Below are 20390 nucleotides of genomic sequence, written 5' to 3' on the forward strand. Positions count from 1 at the left end.
AAATGAAGCAAGCCTGCTCGTGATCGACAATCTGGGCTTCGTTGTTCAGTTTGCGAGATTAAAACGTAAATTATGCCATCTTTATTTATCTTCAAATACCATACCAGTCGAATGTGGGTCACCGAACTTATCAACTCGACGTTCTCTAGGGCCAAACTCTAGAGCTACCTAGAAGGTAACACTTGTGACCCAGAAAGAAACATACGAACTCTTTTAAACGCGAGAGCACAACAAACTTTACACAAACTACTAGCTCTCCACTAGATGAGGCAGTAGGAACACTTCATGTGGCACCGCACCGCAATATCTCGGTTTGATCCAGCCTCTGAACTAGCAAAGCGAGATACACACTTAGTTAGTCAGTCAATCGGTCGGTCGGTCGGTCGATCCGTTACTTGGTGCCAGTGCTAATCAGTTGGGTGACAGAGCCGCTTGGGTACGGATCGACGCTCTGAACGCGACATGCGAATATTACTGCCGCGTCGTGTGTAGCTGCGCGAGATAGAGACAGAGAGAGAGAGATAGCGCGAGTGAGTGAGTGAAAAAAAAGCAAAGTGCTAAAGTGCGAAGTTGCTTTTAAGGCCTCCCTACTCCCTACGATCGGAGCCCCTTTCGGTGTGAAAGTGATTGGTGTATCAGTTAAATAACTTCCGGTTTGTGTGGGATTATGTTTTTTTTTTGTTTTTCGGTAGCCGATCTACAAAAACAACGATAAAAACATGAACGCGGAAAATAGTGCAGCAAGATTGATTGCGGCAGGAGTGATGTGGCTGCAACTACTCACGATTATTCAATTAGGCCAAGCGCAGCGATTTATTGGTGAGGTTTTTCCCATCAGCCGGTATTCTCGGTACGCCGTAAGTGGATTTAATTTACAATTGATTACTGTCCCGTAGGTGATCGCGTGTACGAGCCCAAGATCTCCGACCTGTACATTACGGTGAACGCGCGTCATCAGACGCTCGAGCTGACTTGGCGAAACTTTGACGACCCCGACGGGTACATCTTGTTGACGGAAGATTTCCCCATTAAAGCGTTTCAGCAGAAGTTCTACTACTATACCGTGCGTGAGGAACTGTCATCGTCAACGGAAGCGAGCGACTCGGAAAGTAGCACCGATGTGTCTCTCGGCGAAGAAGGTAGTGGCGGCGAGGAAGGAACGGAACCGACGGTGACAACGACGGAAGACCCGGTGATTGCAACCACGCAGATGGTGGAAATTTATTGGGAGTACGACGTTCGCGATGAGTACGGAGAACGCAAGAAGGAGGTGCTGTTTGCGATTAAGCCAATCTTCAAGAACGGATGGACCATGACTGGTAAGCGGTGTAAAATGGTTTTTTGGTTATTAGTATTGAATGCATGAACATTAGGGTGCCAATATTTTGGGGTCATCCCTAATTTCGTAAAGCGATAGTGCTCAAAAGTTTAAGCACGTTCAAACAAAGTTCCCATGCTAAATATGAGCTAAATCAGAAATGGGTAAAGTTTGACGGATTCTTAAGGAAACATCTTAATTGTTTTCTTAGTCAATAAGAATTCAATGAATATTGATTATAGAGATAAAGCCGTTTTTAGCATTTAAAATGCCTTACTCTTCACTATACGGATCCGGGTGTCAATGAATAGTTTCAAAGATAGCGGCGTAACCTTTTTCTGTCATAATTTAAAACTTTAATAATTCAATCATTTGTTGATGGATTGATATAATTTAACAACCAATCGATTCGGAAACTTTCAACTTAAACATGTATGGCAACGACGTTTTAGTATTTCAATAGCATACTATTGAAAAATTGGTTAGAATCGACCGATGTTTTTATTAACCAATCACAGAAGAGCAAATGATGTCATCTTGTTGACTTTTCGTGAACGGCTGCTTGTCGCTCGCTGAATGCTTGGCTTTTGTTTTGCGTCGTCGTTTTCGTTTGAGTATATTGAATATTATCAGCTGTTGATTCTACGGGAACTAGCAGGCCAATTCAGAACTTTCTGTGATTGATTTTTTGGACCTAATTTGAAGCGCTTGTATCTAGGTGATTTGTTGATGGATTTGCCACATTTAACATGTGTGCAGTGCGGCGCTGTGTGTCCAATATGAATTCGTTTGTGCAGTGAATACACTTGCATTGCAATTCGCTTCACCGGTGAGTGATTGGGTTGCTATGGTTACCACCATGTTAACTTCTCTCGTCCGGCTAACAAAAAACTATTTGCACGTGAGCGAGGGGATCGTTGGATGAATTGAGGAAAACTGAAACAGAACACCAAGGAAACTGTTGACGATTAGAAAGTCTGAATGTTCATCAGAGAATCGTGCTTGAATTACATAATATTTTTTGGATTGTCACTTGTTTTTTTTTAATCAATAGTAACAAATTTGAAGGCACACTGCTTAAGCTCTTAGATGCCAAGGGCATTTTCTTATTTTAAATTATAACTAACTTAAAACTAGGGTATTATTCCGGTCGCAATGGTCGATTCTGGCAGATTCGGTCTGCAGCTGGCGGTCGGCAATGGTCGGTGGATTAAATATGACATTAGTGTCTTCCAGATGACGATTATACGTTTCAATGGGTCCGCGGGGAACACCCCCAGGTCACAGAGACCCAGCGGGTGGCCCGCATGTTGTTCATCGACTGAAGCAGTTTTTCGGTGGGCGATGATTTTGCCTAAGAGAATGAAAAAAAGTATAGAGAAGTAATTTAGTGGAAAACGGGGTGAAAAAGGGGGTATGAGAACGAATGACCAAAAGCGATAAAGATCTAATTAGTTGACATCGAGATGGTGGAGAAACGGAGAAAGGGGGAACGAAGAAGTTAGTGACAGCAAAAAGATCTTGTTATTTTCTACAGAGATGGTGGACGCGAGGGATTTGGAGAATCGGGCGAATGTTAGTCTCGAACCTGTAGGTGAAGATTATTCCGGATTACACTTGTATATTAATGTGTTTAAGGTACTGGTATATGAAAAGCATATATAAACTATCCCGACTCGCCAACACATCCCGAACCGGAACATTTGACGGTCTACCTCAGGCCCTAAGGGATTCCAGTAGCTCCGACCTGATTGTCACTTGTTAAACTAATGTTACACGTGCGACCCGGCAGAAATTCGCTAGGCCCGGTACTACCGGACGAGGCCCGTTCAGGTGGTTGCAGAAAACGAATAACCGTAGTTTTAAGCGCTTATCACTAGGTGATTTGAACATGAAATTATATTATTTCTTGATGAACATTATATTAGGTTGCGACTGCGCTGGCTGTGAACAGAAATTTTCATTTACGAACAGAAGCCGAAGTTCTTAAAAAAGCAAATAATATTGTTATAAATACAGTTGACGATGATATATTAGTAACGTTAGTGTTTCACAATTATTTGCCTATTTTTCAAATTTAAATCTGTTGTTGAGAGAGTTTCAAAATTGCATTTTTGATGTCATTATGTTCGGTCGTGTCTCGACCGTGTACGAATTCGAACAGCGCACGTTGCGTGCATCGTTCGTAAAGACGGTGTTGTGTTTTCTTCTTCCGTATCAGCGCATGTACGTACTTATATGAAAGTTTATATGTCAGCTTGTAGTTTTTGACACTCACAACCAAGGGTGGCCAAAACTCGCTCATGAGGTTCGATTTTTTCTATTCATCAGTTCACCTAATGATTTACGATTGAATCCGTAAAATGATGGTAAAGATGAAACTCATCGCCGATCCAAACAAACACACTCACCTATACAGAGCACCGCTGACATCAAACTATGATGGTATTGATGGTTCTCAGTTTTGATTTCATAGCATCTAACTCTCATTCCTAGTTTTAAAAAGTGAGTACTGAGTTTGACATCACCGTACCACAGAGCTGCCAACACAACCCTGATTTTCGGTTTTGTTTTTGCTGGTACTCAAACCGAGCACGAGCATTAATGTACGAAAACAGAAGTCGAACCGTAGAGTGATGTATACCTTAAACGACTGAATTTCATGTCTCGAGCTAAACACAACTGGCTACTGAACTGAATGCGTTTTCCAGCATACGAGAACATGTGTTGAGTATTGGATTGAAATGACATCGATTCGAGCGTTGGCCGCCCATGGGAACCCTGGTGGATGGGGAATACAAGCGAGACAGTGTCATAAGAATCTGATTCAATGTGTTGATGTACAAACACATCAAATCACAACACTCACAAATCGTCTCTCAGTGGGTTCTAATATTTGATGATCTGCTGATTGATTGAATCTACACAAATGGTTACCCAGTTACTCAACTCGCTCAGTGATGCTTCTGAAACCGATTTGCAGGTGAGCTAAACTCACTGATGATGAAGTAAAAAATGATGATTGCCAACCTTGCTCATAACCCTGTAATTTCGGAACCAGAAGGATGAAATTCAGGAATCTCGAATGAAATCACAAGACTTTCCATTAGAAACTGATTTTACGAAAATAGGGCAAACCATCGTTGAGAAAAGTGAGTTCGATTTTAGAGTTTGTGAACAATATACCCGGTGCTTCCGAAACCGGAAGCCAGGGACTGCTATAGCCGAAATCGATTCGCTTGGCCAGTAAAAATGAGAGCTTTTATTTGAACCTAAGTTTGTTAAAATCGGTCTCGCCATCTCTGAGAAAAATGAGGAAGTAGATTTGAATCGGATTTTTCACACTAATCACCCTGTTTTTCTGGAACCGAAAGTCGACCTCACTGGAAGCTCACTGGAATATTTCATTTCTGTGTAAAAATTGTCATTTGTTGTTTTTGAACTTAAACAATTTGGAGGTCAGTTGAAGACCATGCAATGCAATCATTTGTTCCTTTAGTTTAACGGAAGCCAAACCGGGTATGGTATAATAAACGTGGAAGAATATTTTTTTATCAATTTCATAATATAATTCTGTTCAACCTAGGAGCATTATTGTTACAAGACTAATGTGGTATTGCAAATTCCACCAATTAAAAACTCAGAGTAAAATCTAAATTTGAAGAACGCTCTGTTCTCCGCGTAGGAAAAGAGTCTGGTCAATTTTTTCCTGCACGGAACGACCGAAATTAGCTCTGCGCCTAATTAGTATTACTGTTTTTGAATTAGTTGATTTTAACAACAAAATTTCCAAAATAACTATAAAATTAGTTAAAATTGAGAATTTATTTGCTGAAAAAAACTCTTATTTTTAGAGGATGTGTTTAGTTGGCGAATATTCTGGACACAAACCAGCAATATTTCAATCCAACACGAAATTCTCATTGACAGCTAATTTTGTTATTAAAATCAGAAAATTTGTTTCTATTTATCTATCACCATCATTACTGAAGGAAGCACAAAGAAAACAAAAATGAAATTGGTTTTATTAACAAGTTTATTACCAACAAAATTCATGAGAAGTGTCAAAACAAAACAATCCATTAAAAAGCTAAAAGGGACAGTCTTGTTGAAACTGCTTGCAAATTGTTTAGATGTTTTTCGTATGTGTTACGATATATCCATATATAAATTTCTAAACCGGTATGTAAAAATGACGTAAACTGTTAGTGGGAAGTGTATTTATTCAGTATTTGGGCGCATTTAAAGCGATTGTGCGTAATAATGTTTTTACGCGGAACAGTGAATTGAGTTTCGAATGTTGTACTCTAGTTGTACATGTCAAATGATGTTTTTTGTATCTTCCAACCTTCCGGGCCACGCCGTCCTATGTACTTCTTGTATTCGGTTTTGATATTCCGAGTGCTCAAAGTTTTCAGTGAGAGAGTCGATTTTGCGAAGTCGAATGAAGAAAACAGCGATTTAGAAGAAAAATGTTCAAAAAGAAGTTTATGTTTCGCTTATGTCTTTTTCTCCAATACAACATCGTATTTATACCTGCCAATATAGAAAAGACAACCGCGACTGAAATTTTTTTCGGTAGTAGTGTGCCATCTAGTGGCTAGTAGTCATTACGGTATTAACGTTATTTCGATGACAGAGCGCCATATAGCTGCAAATGGCAGAAACCAATTCAACCATTTATGTTGGTTGAAAACAACGTTTTATTTCTCTAATTCAACTAAAAAATTAGTTGAATGGATATGAAGTGTGCCTTAGCTAAGAAATGACAATCGGTGAATTTAACTAAAAAAATAGCCATTTTATTATTATCAAGGGAATTAGAATTGAAAAACCTAAATTAGCAAAAGTAAGATTTTTTTAGTTGTCTCAAAAAATAACTAACTAAAATCAGAAAATCAACTAATTTTTTCGCCAAAATGCTGATATCGGTCTTTCCGTGTGCAAAACAAAATATTCATAGAATTCACAAGTTAAATGTTGCTACACCGAACTTTTTCTGTTAGGCTTTCCATACGTAGCTTGTTCTTCAGTAAGTTTATTGACTTGACGATATCATACAAAGAATTTATATCCTTGACGATTTCATCGAAAAAATGCCAAGCCATGGTATTACATTCCTATTGTGGAATTTGACCTTCTGTTTCAGTAGGCTTCGCAGCCGATCCACAGCGTATAGAACTATTGCACGGCTGGTGCTACGACCCTACCGATACTTCCAGGTCATGACTCGAATATACACGGAACGACCGAAATCAGCATTTTCGCGAAAAATTTAGTTGATTTGCTGATTTTAGTTAGTTATTTTTTGAGACAACTAAAAAAATCTTACTTTTGCTGATTTAGATTTTTTATTCTCATTCCCTTAATAATAATAAAATATTTGTTGAAATGACTATTTTTTTTAGTTGAATTCACAAATTAAACGTACTGTCATTTCTTAGCTAAGGTACACTTCATATCCAGTCAACTAATTTTTTAGTTGAATTAAAGAAATATAATGTTGTTTTCAACCAATATGAATGGTTGAATTGGCTTCTGCAATCTGCAGCTATATGGCGCCCTGTCACCGAAACGGTAACACCTTAATGACTACTAGCCACTAGATGGCACACTACTGCCGAAAAAAATTCAGACGCGGTTGTCTTTTCTATATTGGCAGGTATAAATACGATGTTGTGTTGGAGAAAAAGACATAAACGAAACGTAAACATCTTTTTGAATTTTTTTTCTTCTAAATCACTGTTTTCTTCATTCTCACTGAAAACTTTGAGCACTCGGAAAACAAAAACCGAATACAAATAGTACACCGGACGGCGCAGCTCGGAAGGTTTGAAGATACAAAAAAACTTCATCACAATTAGAGTGAAACATTCGAAATTCACTTCACTGTTCCGCGTAAAAACATTATTACGCACAATCGCTTCAAGTGCGCACAAATTCTGAATAAATGCGATTTCCACTAACAGTTTACGACATTTTTACATATCGGTTTAGAAATTTAAATAAAGATATATCGCACACATGCGAAAAACATCAAAACAATGTTCAAGCAGTTTCAATAAGACTGTCCTTTTTAGCTTTTTAATGGATTGTTTTGCTTTGACACTTCTCATGAGTTTTTGGCTAATAAACTTGTTAATAATACCCATTTCAGTTTTGGTTTTTTTGTGCTGTCCTTCAGTAATGATGGTGATAGATAAATAGAAACAAATTTTCTGATTTTAATAACAAAATTAGTTGTCAATGAGAATTTCGTGTTGGATTGAAATATTGCTGGTTTGAGTCCAGGATATTCACCAACTAAACACATTCTCTAAAACTAAGAGTTTTTTCAGCAAAGTAAATTCTCAATTTTAACTAATTTTATAGTTATTTTGGAAATTTTGTTGTTAAAATCAACTAATTCAAAAACAGTAATACGAATTAGGCGCAGAGCTAATTTCGGTCGTTCCGTGTACGACAACTGGATTGACACCGGTTAAAAAACTCGAAACAAAGTACCTCATTTGGCAGTTCCCATAAACAACTTTTGCCCTTCTTTTCTGAAATGACACAATTTTGATGGAATTTAGCTCTATGCCACTATTGTAATGGTCAGGCCATTACATATGCAATGATATGAAGCTAACTGAGTGCATTTTGTCTCTAAGGACCAGAATCTTTCGAATTACTCTGAAGCACGTCTAATCGAAGCCTAAAGGGACTTCTCAAGCGGGAATTCAGAAAAACGGAGGAGAAAGTAAAAGAAGCAAATGCAATGCTTAGGAACAGAGCTTAAAATTGTCACGCATTCTCAATGAAAGAATCCAATCCAACAGCATCATTTTCAATATTTAACTGTCTCATTCGTGAATGACCGACACCAGAACAAACGAAGAGAGACGAAGCATTTTCGTTTCTCATTAAAAAAAATTAGAGAGAATAATGACCTCTATGACAAGACGAAACCAAACTAACGTCTTCAGGGAGCATCAGTTGAATTTCAATTCTCATTCTTTCATCGATGTATTGAAAATCTGTGACGCTTGGCTATAAAAAGTGACTAAAATATGGTAAATCGAAGTAATTACATCCCAGATCCTCTTTGGAAACCAATACTACTACAAATTCGAGCCCCAACAGGGTAAAGTTATTGTGAAACCTTTTTCTGTCATTTTCGATTCTCACAGCTTCGGTTGAATATCGACACTGCATACTATGGGATTCTCACAGAATACTGCAAATGACTGAAAGGGCAAATGAAAGAAAAAACACAATTTTGAAACTACTCTTCCGCTTATGTCATTGACTGGACATGTATTTCGTTCTCATAGTTTGCAAGCGAAGCTAAGATTGATTAGCTCTGCTTAGGAAGCAGCAAAAATAGTGAAAAAGTTTCCGAATACGGCTTCATAAGCTCCGAAGAATGGTGTGAAGCGAAATTATTTTTTATCAAACAACCTTCAACAATTGATTCAATCTGTTTAAACTGTAAACTGAGCTCAGCTCACGTATTAACACTCCTAATACCAAGCCTAAAAGAGTTACGCGAAGCACCAAGCCTCGAAAAAAGTTGGAACGGTAATTTTGAGCTATCATAGCTCAGTTGTTACTTGACTAATTGCGATAAATTTTACACCCTCGAATTTTTTGAAGTTTGTAGATTATTTTAAGTATATCATTATTGACGACCTTTTAGGAAAAACTAATGAAAATCTGATTTTTCCCGTTCCAAGTTTTTTTTAAGCTCAAAATGTGCCCTATCTGCATTCATGCGGCACCTGCATCGCGAAGCGGATATTGAGAACTTCAACTTTACCGAGTCATAACTTTGTTGTTAGTCAACCGATCTTCAAAATATATTTTTATACATCATTCGATTGCTAGTGATTCCAGCTACAACTACCATTCCTGCACAATCAAAAGAAAACATTGAAAAATCGATGAATTTATAAATATATATGAATTTTTCGTTTTTTTCCACATGTTTGTATATAACTCAAAAATTAAAGCGATGACATGTACATTTTTTTGATTCAGAATATTGGAATCATTACCAGAAACAATGTATTGATGATCAAAATTTTATATCTGTTCAAAGAATTTCAAGAAATTTGGTACAAATACAGAGAATTTGAATTATTGGGAAAATTTTGCCAAAGAACATGAAATCAAAACTTTGAAATTTTTTGACATATATTTTTTTATTATTTTAGTTGTAAATTTATTATAAACAAAATTTACAAAAAAAAACTGAAACTTGGATTTCACTAAAATTTTTTTAAATTTTAGTAAATAACCTAAAACTCTAAAAATAGTTATATTTTTGTATTGGACAAACGATCTAAACAATTTTTATGCACAACCCAAACGCAATTGTTAACTACTAAATTCTGATTCTGTTTTAGGTTTGCCGTAGAATCTCAAAAATAGATAATAGATCGGAAATTTTAAAATTTCCGAGTTAAATTGCATTGCACAGTGGACAAAAACATTTGTGGCTTAACCTTATACTTTAGAGCTATGATGTCTTTAAAACAAATGATCAGTGAATATAAGCCATATGTCGATGTACATGGTATTAGGGTGGCTCTTATTATTAAAGTGATCCAAAACTTATTTTCCGGATGTATTGAGGTAGAGGACAGCATTCTTCGGCAAAATTGTAGATAAACTTATATCGAGCAGCTTTGCTGAGGACATCATAGTAGTATCTGCAACGGTTTTAGTGTTGCAGCTATTTTTAAAGAGCAACTTAGGGTGTTCCTCAAAAAATCAGATTTTTTGCTCTAGCATTTATATTTTTCTCTTTTCGTATAGATATCTTTGAACATCCATTTTTTTAATGACTGTCGTATTCAGGTAGCGTTTTCTGAACCGAAGTTATGAACAAAACTAGTTCAAAAACAGGTTATTTTTAAACTGCTATATCTAACATTGAGGCAAACGAAAAAAAAATCCGTTTTTTGTATATGCAGAAAATATTTTTGAGCATGTTTGAGCATGTTTGAGGAGATATTTTTTTAAATTATGTTCAAACATTGGGTTTTTTCATAGAAAATACTCGTATCATGTAAGTCATTTATAAGCTATATATGAAAATAAGGTATTTTTGTCTTCTAAAGTGTTAAATTAATTCAAGTTCATTTTAGGAAAGAAATCGGTCTGCATTCTTCGGGGAATGCAGAATGGTGTCGCTTTTGTAAAATCTCTAAGGCCTCTCGGTGGTTGGAGGTTTTATCAACCGTGCATTTTGGCACCTGCAGATCGTTCAACATCCATTCGGAAATGCAGGACGATTTATTTCTTTATGTTTTGTGCTGTTTTCCCACCTCACCCAATTCCCATTTCCCTTACATGTTCCTTTTATTCTTTCCTTCCCATCAGGAAGTTAATGAGAAGTTACGCAAGGCACGAATCACCAAATAACTAGGGGAACATGCCACTTGAGCCAATTAGTTCTGATAACATAGGTGCAGGGTTTCATTCAGTAAAAAGCATTCAAACGAAGAGGTTGTTTTTCGAGACGAAGACAACTGTAAGCTGCAAATAGATTGGTTGGTTGGTGCTAATCTCAAAGGCTGCTGCAAAGCCAATATTCGGGGCGATTCCAGTTTCATAAGTACCTGAAATAGTGGAACTCACTTCACTGAGAAAGATGGACTAACCAATTTGAGAACTGTTTTGTAGGTTACACTAGTTCATGCACTAGCTTTCATGTTTTTCAAATATCAAACAAAACTGTTTGAAGAATACATGAGAATAAGAGGGATACCTATGAGAAAGGCATCATTACACAACTAGGTGGATAAAAACAAATTTTACTTAATTTCGTGTGATTTTTTGTGCTAAATTCAGAATTATACTTTTTCTGAATTGTTTACTAATAGAAAATTCAAATAATTTTCGAATTCTATACATTCCGAAATAATTCTAAGTTTGTGATATTTAAATTTTAATATTCTATCGATTATAATTGATGTTGTTTAGGATAGCGGAAATTTTAAGATATATGTTTTTGATCTTAATTGCTTGTAAAACAAAAATCAAGCAATATTTTTTTTTAATTGCAGTTGGTTTCTTTTGCCATGGGTTAGTATACGAAATTCATATAATTTTACGTTCTATTTCTTATTGTTCAAAGCCATTGAAATAATTTTAAATTTTCGTGTTGTCACAAAATTTATTTTAATAATAGAAACAAATTCTACGTCTCTTTGAAACAGATGAAATCAAAACGGATTCCAATATTTTCAGTTTGATTTGCAGAAACGTTGGAACGCAATATATAACAGAAATTTTGAAATTTCCGATCTTCTACCGATTTTTTTTAGATTTTACGGAAAACCTAAAACAAAAAAACCTAATTTTAGTAGTTATCAATTGCGTTTGGGTTGTGCATAAAAATTGTTTAGATCTTTCGTCCAATACAAAAACATAATTTTTTTTAGAGTTTAGGTATATTTACCAAAATTTTTAAGATTTTCAGTTAAATCCAAGTTTCAGTTTTTTTGTGAATTTTGTTCATAATAAATTTCCAACTAAAATAATAAAAAAATATATGTCATAAAATTTCAAAGTTTTGATTTGTTTATTTTTGGAAAAATTTTACCAATAATAGAAATTCTCTGTATTTGTACCGAATTTCTTGAGATTCTTTGAACGGATATATAATTTTGATCATCAATACATTGTTTCTGGTAATGATTCCAATATTTTGAATCAAAAAAATGTACATGTCATCGCTTTAATGTTTGAGTTATATACAAACATGTGAAAAAAATGAAAAATTCATGTATATATATATATACAGCAAAAAATAATGAAATTCACCGGTGACGTAAATCCGCATATGACTCAAATCATAAGAACGTAATTCGTAAAATGACAGAATTTTACAAGAATGATTTACGTATGTGTCGAACATATACTACTTTTACAGCAGACGAGTAAATTTACATGCTTCAGCACTTAAAAATATGTCAGAATGCATTAAATATGTGTTAGATCTAATGTAAAAATGAGTCATTTTTGACGCTCGTATATGTCGGTCTTAGAAGACGTAAATTTACACGATATTTTCTAGGTGTATATATATATATATATATATATATATATATATATATATATATATATATATATATATATATATATATATATATATATATATATATATATATATATATATATATATATATATATATATATATATATATATATATATATATATATATATATATATATATATAATTCAATTTTCTTTTGATTGTGCAGGAATGGTAGTTCAGCGAAAATTGTAGCTGGAATCACTAGCAATCGAATGATGTATAAAAATATATAGGTCATCGCTTTGAATTTCGAGATATTTACGATCATTGTAAAAAGTCTCATCTTTTCTTAGGTCATCTATCTAAAGTCTTCATTATAACTTTGGGTATTCAACTCTATTTTTAGTTTTATTCAGAGCATTTTATTTCTGGAAGTATTGCCTTTCCAATGGTGAAAAAATTTTGAAGATCGGTTGACTAACAACAAAGTTATGACTCGGTAAAGTTGAAGTATTCAATATTTTCTATGCGACGATTTTGCCAAAGGAAAGAAAATTGGAAAGCAGATAGGGCATATTGCGTGCGTGAAAAAAACTTGGAACGGGAAAAATCAAATTTTCATTGGTTTTTCTTTACCAATCGTCTGCTACAAAGTTTTGGAATCAATCTACGAACTTCACAAAATTCGAGGGTGTAAAATTTATTGAGATTCGTTGAAAAACAGCTGAGCTATGACAGCTAAAAGTTACCGTTCCAACTTTTTTTGAGGCTTTGTATTTGGAGTGTTAACGCGTGGATTAATTAGTCTCGGAACTTACTAAAAAATATACATTTTTTTTGTTGCTAAACTCAACTTTTTCATCAGCATAGACTTCTTGAAGAGCAACACAATCAGTCCTATGCTTCTCTAACATTTCAGTATCGTTATTGTAGAATGACGACTTCCTCGTTGAAGTAGAATCTCTATCCTGGGAGCAATTTTTGAGGCCTACAAACAGATGGTTGTCACTGGGGACCAGTGACAGTTTGAAGTCCAATTCATGGTTAACTGTGAGGAAACACGGCATACGGGTTGACAACAGCTTCTTCTTAGACAAATGATTATGCAAAATAGTGTACACGCTTTAGGATGTCAACTATCTAACGCAATTTTAATTTACAGTTTCCTAATCCGATTTTTTGGCCTTTTTTCCAAAGCTTTTGATTTAATTACTTCATTTGGCCGGCAGAAGCGTTCAAGACATTGTCAGCACGAGCACGTTTATTAAACTTAGCATAGCACCGACCCGAAGCATTTTTTAAGCCTTGCTGAGCTTACAGTGTATTTTTTTATCAAAAAGCAATGATAAAAAATACACGAGATCGTTTGCAAACCATTGCTTTGAGAAAATGAGGACTAGTGCCAGTCGAATCACTGTAACTCGTGGAGCAAACATAAGAATGTTAGAGATATTGTTTGAATTTGAAGGTTGGTACTCGGAACTATACGGAAATTTGTTTGGCAATGCCATCTATGTATCAGTCTCGGAACGTTTTAATTCACGCGTTAAGCTGTTCGTTTTCACCCGATCAATTTTATAGTCAATTTTTGTGTTCGCCCTTAAGTGGTAGCTTGCTAAATCAAGCCAAAGCTTCACAAGATCTTTGTGAGCTTTAATGAAGGGTAGTACACAACTCTCCAGACACTTGCTTGTACAGGTTTAAACTCTACATTTTATTTGTGCGGAAAAGTTTTGTTTTTTGACGTTTTCTGAAGATGATGTTTTGCCAGATCATCTTTCAGTGAAAACAAACTTCTAGTTGCTGCGTACAGGTCTTGACGGGGGGCTCGTTTTCCACAAGAAAACATATTGTTTTTTTTCTTGTCAGATCTCGGTCGTTCAGTCTCCGAGGGCGTATACGGGTCCTGCTCGATTCCTTAGTAGTCCTTATTCAGAACCTGAGATTCGGGATTTAATACAATTGTGTAGAAACGAAATTCATCAACATCCCATTTTCAACTCAATTCCTTTGATATCCGCGTAACGTTATGTGAGAAGTTAACGCTTTCAGTTTGTAGATTGAATGCAACGGAAAAAAACTTTTTTTTCATCTCAAGCTGCAAATCTCTTGCCAAATCAGAATGTTTTTTTGTAGTGAATCTACACATAAAGCATTTTTCGTTGAGTTTACATATGCACTGTTGTCCATCATTATGCATCTTTAGTACGACGTAAGAAGCTCTCTACGTAACTTTTGGACTCGTGTTTTGATTATTGGGTTTAATTTCAGTGTATAGTTTGGCTTATTTGCTGACACGATAAGAACGATAATCTCATTGACGATTTCTCCGAATCGTGTCATTCAAATAGTCTGATTATAACGTTTGTTTCATTGAGCTTATTTTTGTCACAAATTTAGGTAAAACTATCAGCATATTTTTTTTCCAGCGGTGATATTTCGTAATTTGATATTATCGAAACACCGAAAGTCGGTTAATTTGAAAATTAAGGAAAATTTTCTCCAGTCCATACTCTTTCAAATATGGTATAAAATATGAATTCTCTTTGGGGACAGATTTCACACGAAGCAGGTGCGATGCTATTTAATACAATTATTTTAGTTATTAAAATCACGTGAATACATTAGAATGACGGTAGTGACCGGAGTGCTGGGTTGAAACTATTTCAACATCTTTTATTTTACATATCAAAAATATCACTTAGATCGACAAAACAATTAATCATGGGTTCACTGTTTTAATTAAGGGGTGATTTTTCAAGAGGTATAGAATTTGATTTAAAAAAAAATGTCAAAATTGATTAAATTCTAATTGGAATCGATAGAACGATCAATATATTTGATGTTTGAAGGTAATTTCATGCAAATCTTGGCCTCGGTTTCGCTTTAGATGACCCATGCACAAGGTCCAATTTCGGCACATTCTCTCGAACATATCGGCCTGTATTTCACGAATAAATGCTTCATTATTGGCTTCCAGTGTGTCCATCGTTGCTGGTTTATTCTGTAGACATAAGTCTTAACATGACCCCACAAGAAATAGTCCAAAGTCCGTTAAATCACACGATTTAGGCGGTCAATTGACGGACCCAAAACGTGAGATAAACTGTTCACCGAAGGCCGCTCTCGATTTGGCCATTGTTTCGCGTGCCGTTTGGGATGTGGCACCGTCTTGTTGAAACCACATGTCAGGTATGTCCAATTTTTTTCATTTTAGTCAAAATAAAATCGTCAATCTTCACAGAGTGACGTTCCGTCCATCGTCGCCTTTGAAAAAGTACGGCCCGATGATGCCACCGGCCCATAATCCACACTAATCAGTGACTTTTTTGGTAGCTCTGGCAATGCTTCTGGCTGGTTTTCACTTCAGATTCGCTTGTTGACGTATCCATTCAACCAGAACTTCGTCGCTGAACACAATTTTTCGATACTCGTTTATGAATTTAGTAAATCGAAAAATGAATAATTTGAGTCGATAAGTCGATTCATGATTAATTTATAAACCAAGCTGAACAAGTTTGACAATGACACACGACACGATTCACGTGTAATGTGTCAAAAACAGTGTTGTTAAAAAGATATCGGCAAAAAAATCACCCTTAGAGCAAATTCAGCAGTTGGAAGTTTCATATGGAATTTTTTTAACAGAACTGAAATTGAAAAAAAGCGTATCCCCAGAATTCGGTAATGAAACACGAGTAAAACACTGTTGGGGCTGCCAGTTTTTCTTGTAATAATAATGTCCAGATTTAAATTTTTAATCTGCCATAAATTATACATCTTGAACTAGAACACTACTATATATGACCTTGTAAAAACTTTATTCTAGTGCATCTTGAACGAAACGAATAGTTCAAGTGCCATTTTTATTGTGCAAATACGTTCAAAAGCAATCAATCGGTTGAGTTGATGGAGTAATTTGGAAAACGCAAACCTTTTCTCAACGCACCAATTGATATGATAATGCCTTTCTCTTCCATCGTCAAATGGGTTCATTTTTGACACCAATTTATTCAAATTGATTCGGGTAGTTTTCAAAAGCATGCTTCAGCGTTTATGTCAATGCGTACTGGTTTTAACACTGGCATGATGAACTGGAAAACTTTTGACCAATTTTCGCATAGTAATACCCTTCTCACTTAGCCATGTGTCCAGAACCATAATTTTCACTTCCTTTTCAATACGCGACATTTTGAAAACGCAGAATTTCAACCGCACAAACGAAAGCTGACAGCCAAATGCACAGCATGCTGTGATCTGAGCATAAAAAACCATCACAAATACATGCGTACAACACAAATTTATGTGGATAGCTTATTTTAGATACACAGGTAAACAGAATCGGAAATGATTATATGGATAGAAGAAAATTATTTTGTCGATTACGTCACATAAACGATTATACCTGTGACATTTGACGTGTCAGCCATATGATCTTCGAAATCGATCCACAGAACAATTTTAGACTCGAAAGGCCCTAAAATTATTGATATCGGTTAATCCATATCCGAAGAAATTGAGCGACAATGAGTTTTGGTGTTTACGTCACTTATACCATTATATCACCGGAAACGTAGGTGACAGCCATTTGAATTTCAAACCTGTTTGTTGAATCAATAGTATTTTATAGAAATCGGTTCGGCCATCACGAGAAAATTGAGCGGTAAGAAATAAAGTTTGTTTTGTCGGTTAAGTCGTTTATACCATTAACACAACACAAAAGTTTAACCAGTGGCACTTTAATTCAGGAATATTCTTAGATGGATTTTGTATACTGTTCAATCGTTCCGTTCAGCATCGATTGTATCACATTGTATGCCATGGGTAACGTTTCGATGCACCATCATGCATTAATTTGCACCCAATTGTGCACAATGATAATTTAATTTCCCCTCAGGCATCGTCAGATGATCGCCAGGTGGCCTGCGTTAAATTTGACCTGGCTACTCTCATCCATAATTCCGTCGGCTGTTGTTCTGATGGTGCATTTTTCTTTTCAAATTGTATGATTTTGTTTGAATGCGGTGAGTTTTAATTAACTCCGTTCCACCGATTGCTGCACCTGTCAGGGATGAGTCGCGGGTGGGTTTTCTATTTGCTTCCAGATGATATTATTTGTTTTGGCATATTGATTTTTGTAAAACCATCATTTCAATTCAATAATGGACCGCACTTTAAAAAGATGAAAAATCTTTTTCAAGCGTTTTATTTTAGTCACACTTGAACCTCGTATACTGAACATCGACTGACAAATCTCGACCCGCAATTACAGCTAATAGTAACTGACTCACTTCCTTCTTTTCCCGTTTCTCTAATTGCACAGATATTATCTTCAACCGAGAGCTGATGGAACGCGTTGACATCACAACCACCTGCTACGGGTATTATGCATACTTTATCAATGCCAACGGTACGATTCAATCCGAGCACTGCATGAAGCTCTACCCGACGTGGATGAACGACCTTCGGACACATCTGGGTCAGTTCCGGATGCGAGAGTTATTCATTCCCGGTACGCACGATTCGGCTTCGTTTAAGAAGAATTTCAATCATCAACATCAGGAGAACATCGTAACGAAATACACACTAACTCAGGACGATGACATCAGGCAGCAGTTGTTGCAGGGAATTCGGTATATCGACCTAAGGGTCGGTTATTACCGATCAACGAATCCGCTGTTTTGGGCGAACCATGGCATATCGAGACTGCACCCGTTGAAGAACATTCTGCAGCAGGTCAGAGATTACGCCCTGGAAACGAATGAGATTATCATCTTGGATGTGCAGGAATTCCCGGTTGGATTCGGTAAGGACTACGCTATTCACGACAAACTGGTCCGTCTGTTGAACGAAACGTTGTTCGAGGTTATGGCTGATGCGGCCATTACCTGGAGCGAACGACTGGAGGACGTTTGGGCTCAGAACAAAACCGTGATCTTGTGCTACGATCATGAATATGTCATCCGAAGTTACTCGCACCTGGTGTGGCGATCGACAGAGCAAAAATGGGGTGACGTGCAGAGTATGGAAGGACTGAAAAATTATCTGTTCCGGATCCACCAGCGACACATGTTCAGTTTTTCGAATCGCCCGGTAACCGATATGGCGGAACTCACGCCCGATCCGTGGGGTGTGATCACCGATCGTTACGGTGGCCTGCGAAAAATGGCCGATTCCGTGAATCGATTCGTTAGCAAGTGGTACTTTGAGGAACTCGGTCCGTCCGCCAACATCGTCGCCGTAGACTTCGTGCGCGGAACCAGCATAATCGATGCAGCCATTTACTGGAATTTGAAACGGATGCCCAGCGATCATTAGAAAATAAATCGAATGGAACTTTTCGTTGGTAGTTTTTTTTTTCTAACTCTTCTTGAAGGAAACGACACAAAACAAGAAAGGCTTTACACATTCGCACTCCGCACTTCCGCTTGTGTATTCATGATGACATTGGCTCGGTCCGTTTGTGCCGTCAGCAGTAATATCATCGTCTACGAAAGACAGCAGTAAAGGCAGGCACGTTTTATACTAGTGGTGATTTATTATGGGCAACTTTTTCTCAGCCTTTCGCACACGGTGTATAACATATCGGAGGAGGGGGTGGGGGATTCGCACCTGGCCTAGCAGGAATGACTAATGGTTGTAGGTGTAGTGGCATCTATGCTTATGTCTGCCGAAGGATGTGAGAGACTTGGGTTACCCAGTCAGTTTTGCGCGAAGATATTTACCGGCCACCCTCGCCACACTCCTGTGCTGTGATTCCCCATGGCTTCGGGAATGTGTAGTTGTACTTTGCATTGTGCCAGAAGACGTTGAATAGATCATTTGTTAACTGGCTTGTTAGGCATTCTTCTGTCGAGAAGTGGAGCTGAATTGTGCTATTGTTGATTTTGTGAACTTTTCTATCTACTCGGGGAGTTGAAATGACATTCTGTCGACGAAGCCATAATGGTAGTTTTTGCCCAGGTTTGCGAGAGATCAATGATTTTTTCACTTTCACTGAAAAACTACTCCCGTACTCGATTGATTTTATTATCGATACTGTTCAATAGCACTTTGAATATAGAACTTTTCTCCACCTTATGGAAGAACTCATATTCATACACACTTAAAAAAAACCCTGTGATTTTACATCTTATTAGATGCACATAAATGGAGCGTCGCAGTTCACGCAAATTTACGTCGAAGAACATTTAATATTGTGTCTAAAACTCCATGACATGAAATTCATTGAAATAAAAAAAAGAATACTGATAGCAACCGACGCGACTTGAACCGAGAATCATTGGAACGCAAGTGCGTCTGTTAATCGACTGAGCCACAGAAGCATGTATCAGCTTGGTTGGAAAAAGGTGCATTTAAATTCATACAAGTCATAATACCTGTTAGCAGAACGCAAGTTACAGTCAGAACCAGTAAAATTCAAGCTCATCTAAAATTAAGTCATTACAAATAAAATTTTCAGTCATTTGACAAATTAGGTCTTTATGAATTACATCGTATGAGGGATTAAGTCACCTGTAAAATTCTAAATTTTTTATAGTGTAGATAAAACATCATATCACAATTTCCAAAACTAAGTAGGCTTGGTTTCAATGGTTTTTTGCTTTTCTTACATAGAAAGGTTATGCAATCAATGTGAAAACCGATTTTTGAACTGGGTGAGTGACTAATAATAGACAAATAGTGCGATAATTGTACAGACAGTTCCTCACAGCTCCAGTTAAAACATCGGAAATTTCAAAAAGAAAATTCTACTGCTGGAAATCAAATCAAAACATTTTTGATGGATTTGATTTTACCTTTCGTCTTTGACTCATCAGAGCGGTGCAGTTTATGTTGAACTGTTAGCGCGATCTGACGGCTCGCATAAACCGCTGGCGGACGGGTATGTGCAACTAGCATAAATTAAAACGGGAATGTGCCTCTAGCATAAATTTGGGGGTAAAAGTCAACCATTTTGTACACTACCGGAACTATAAATGCAGAAATCTATCGATCTGCGTGTCTTCAGAAGAGATTGCTGCCTTTATATAAGAAGTAAG

At 36.6% G+C, this 20390-nt stretch overlaps 2 protein-coding genes across 6 annotated transcripts in view; one reads left to right on the forward strand and one right to left on the reverse strand.

Moving 5' to 3' along the window:
- LOC131439112 (RNA binding protein fox-1 homolog 2-like) overlaps positions 1-20390 on the reverse strand; it is a 573206-nt gene that overhangs the window by 524356 nt on the left and 28460 nt on the right. The window lies entirely within an intron of this gene.
- LOC131439114 (PI-PLC X domain-containing protein 1) lies at positions 362-18689 on the forward strand. Its single transcript, XM_058609734.1, has 3 exons — positions 362-819; positions 897-1319; positions 17672-18689. Exons 1-3 carry the CDS (start codon positions 720-722, stop codon positions 18664-18666), a joined length of 1518 nt encoding a protein of 505 aa, XP_058465717.1. The 5' UTR covers positions 362-719; the 3' UTR covers positions 18667-18689.

This window comes from Malaya genurostris, chromosome 3 (genome assembly GCF_030247185.1).
Source record: "Malaya genurostris strain Urasoe2022 chromosome 3, Malgen_1.1, whole genome shotgun sequence".
In the NCBI taxonomy this organism is placed as follows: domain Eukaryota; kingdom Metazoa; phylum Arthropoda; class Insecta; order Diptera; family Culicidae; genus Malaya; species Malaya genurostris.

Coding starts and splice junctions, on each gene's coding strand:
- LOC131439114 (XM_058609734.1), top strand. CDS start 720: ATGAACGCGGAAAATAGTGCAGCAAGATTGATTGCGGCAGGAGTGATG. Junction 820..896: donor CCAAGCGCAGCGATTTATTG/GTGAGGTTTTTC, acceptor ACTGTCCCGTAG/GTGATCGCGTGTACGAGCCC. Junction 1,320..17,671: donor GAACGGATGGACCATGACTG/GTAAGCGGTGTA, acceptor CTAATTGCACAG/ATATTATCTTCAACCGAGAG.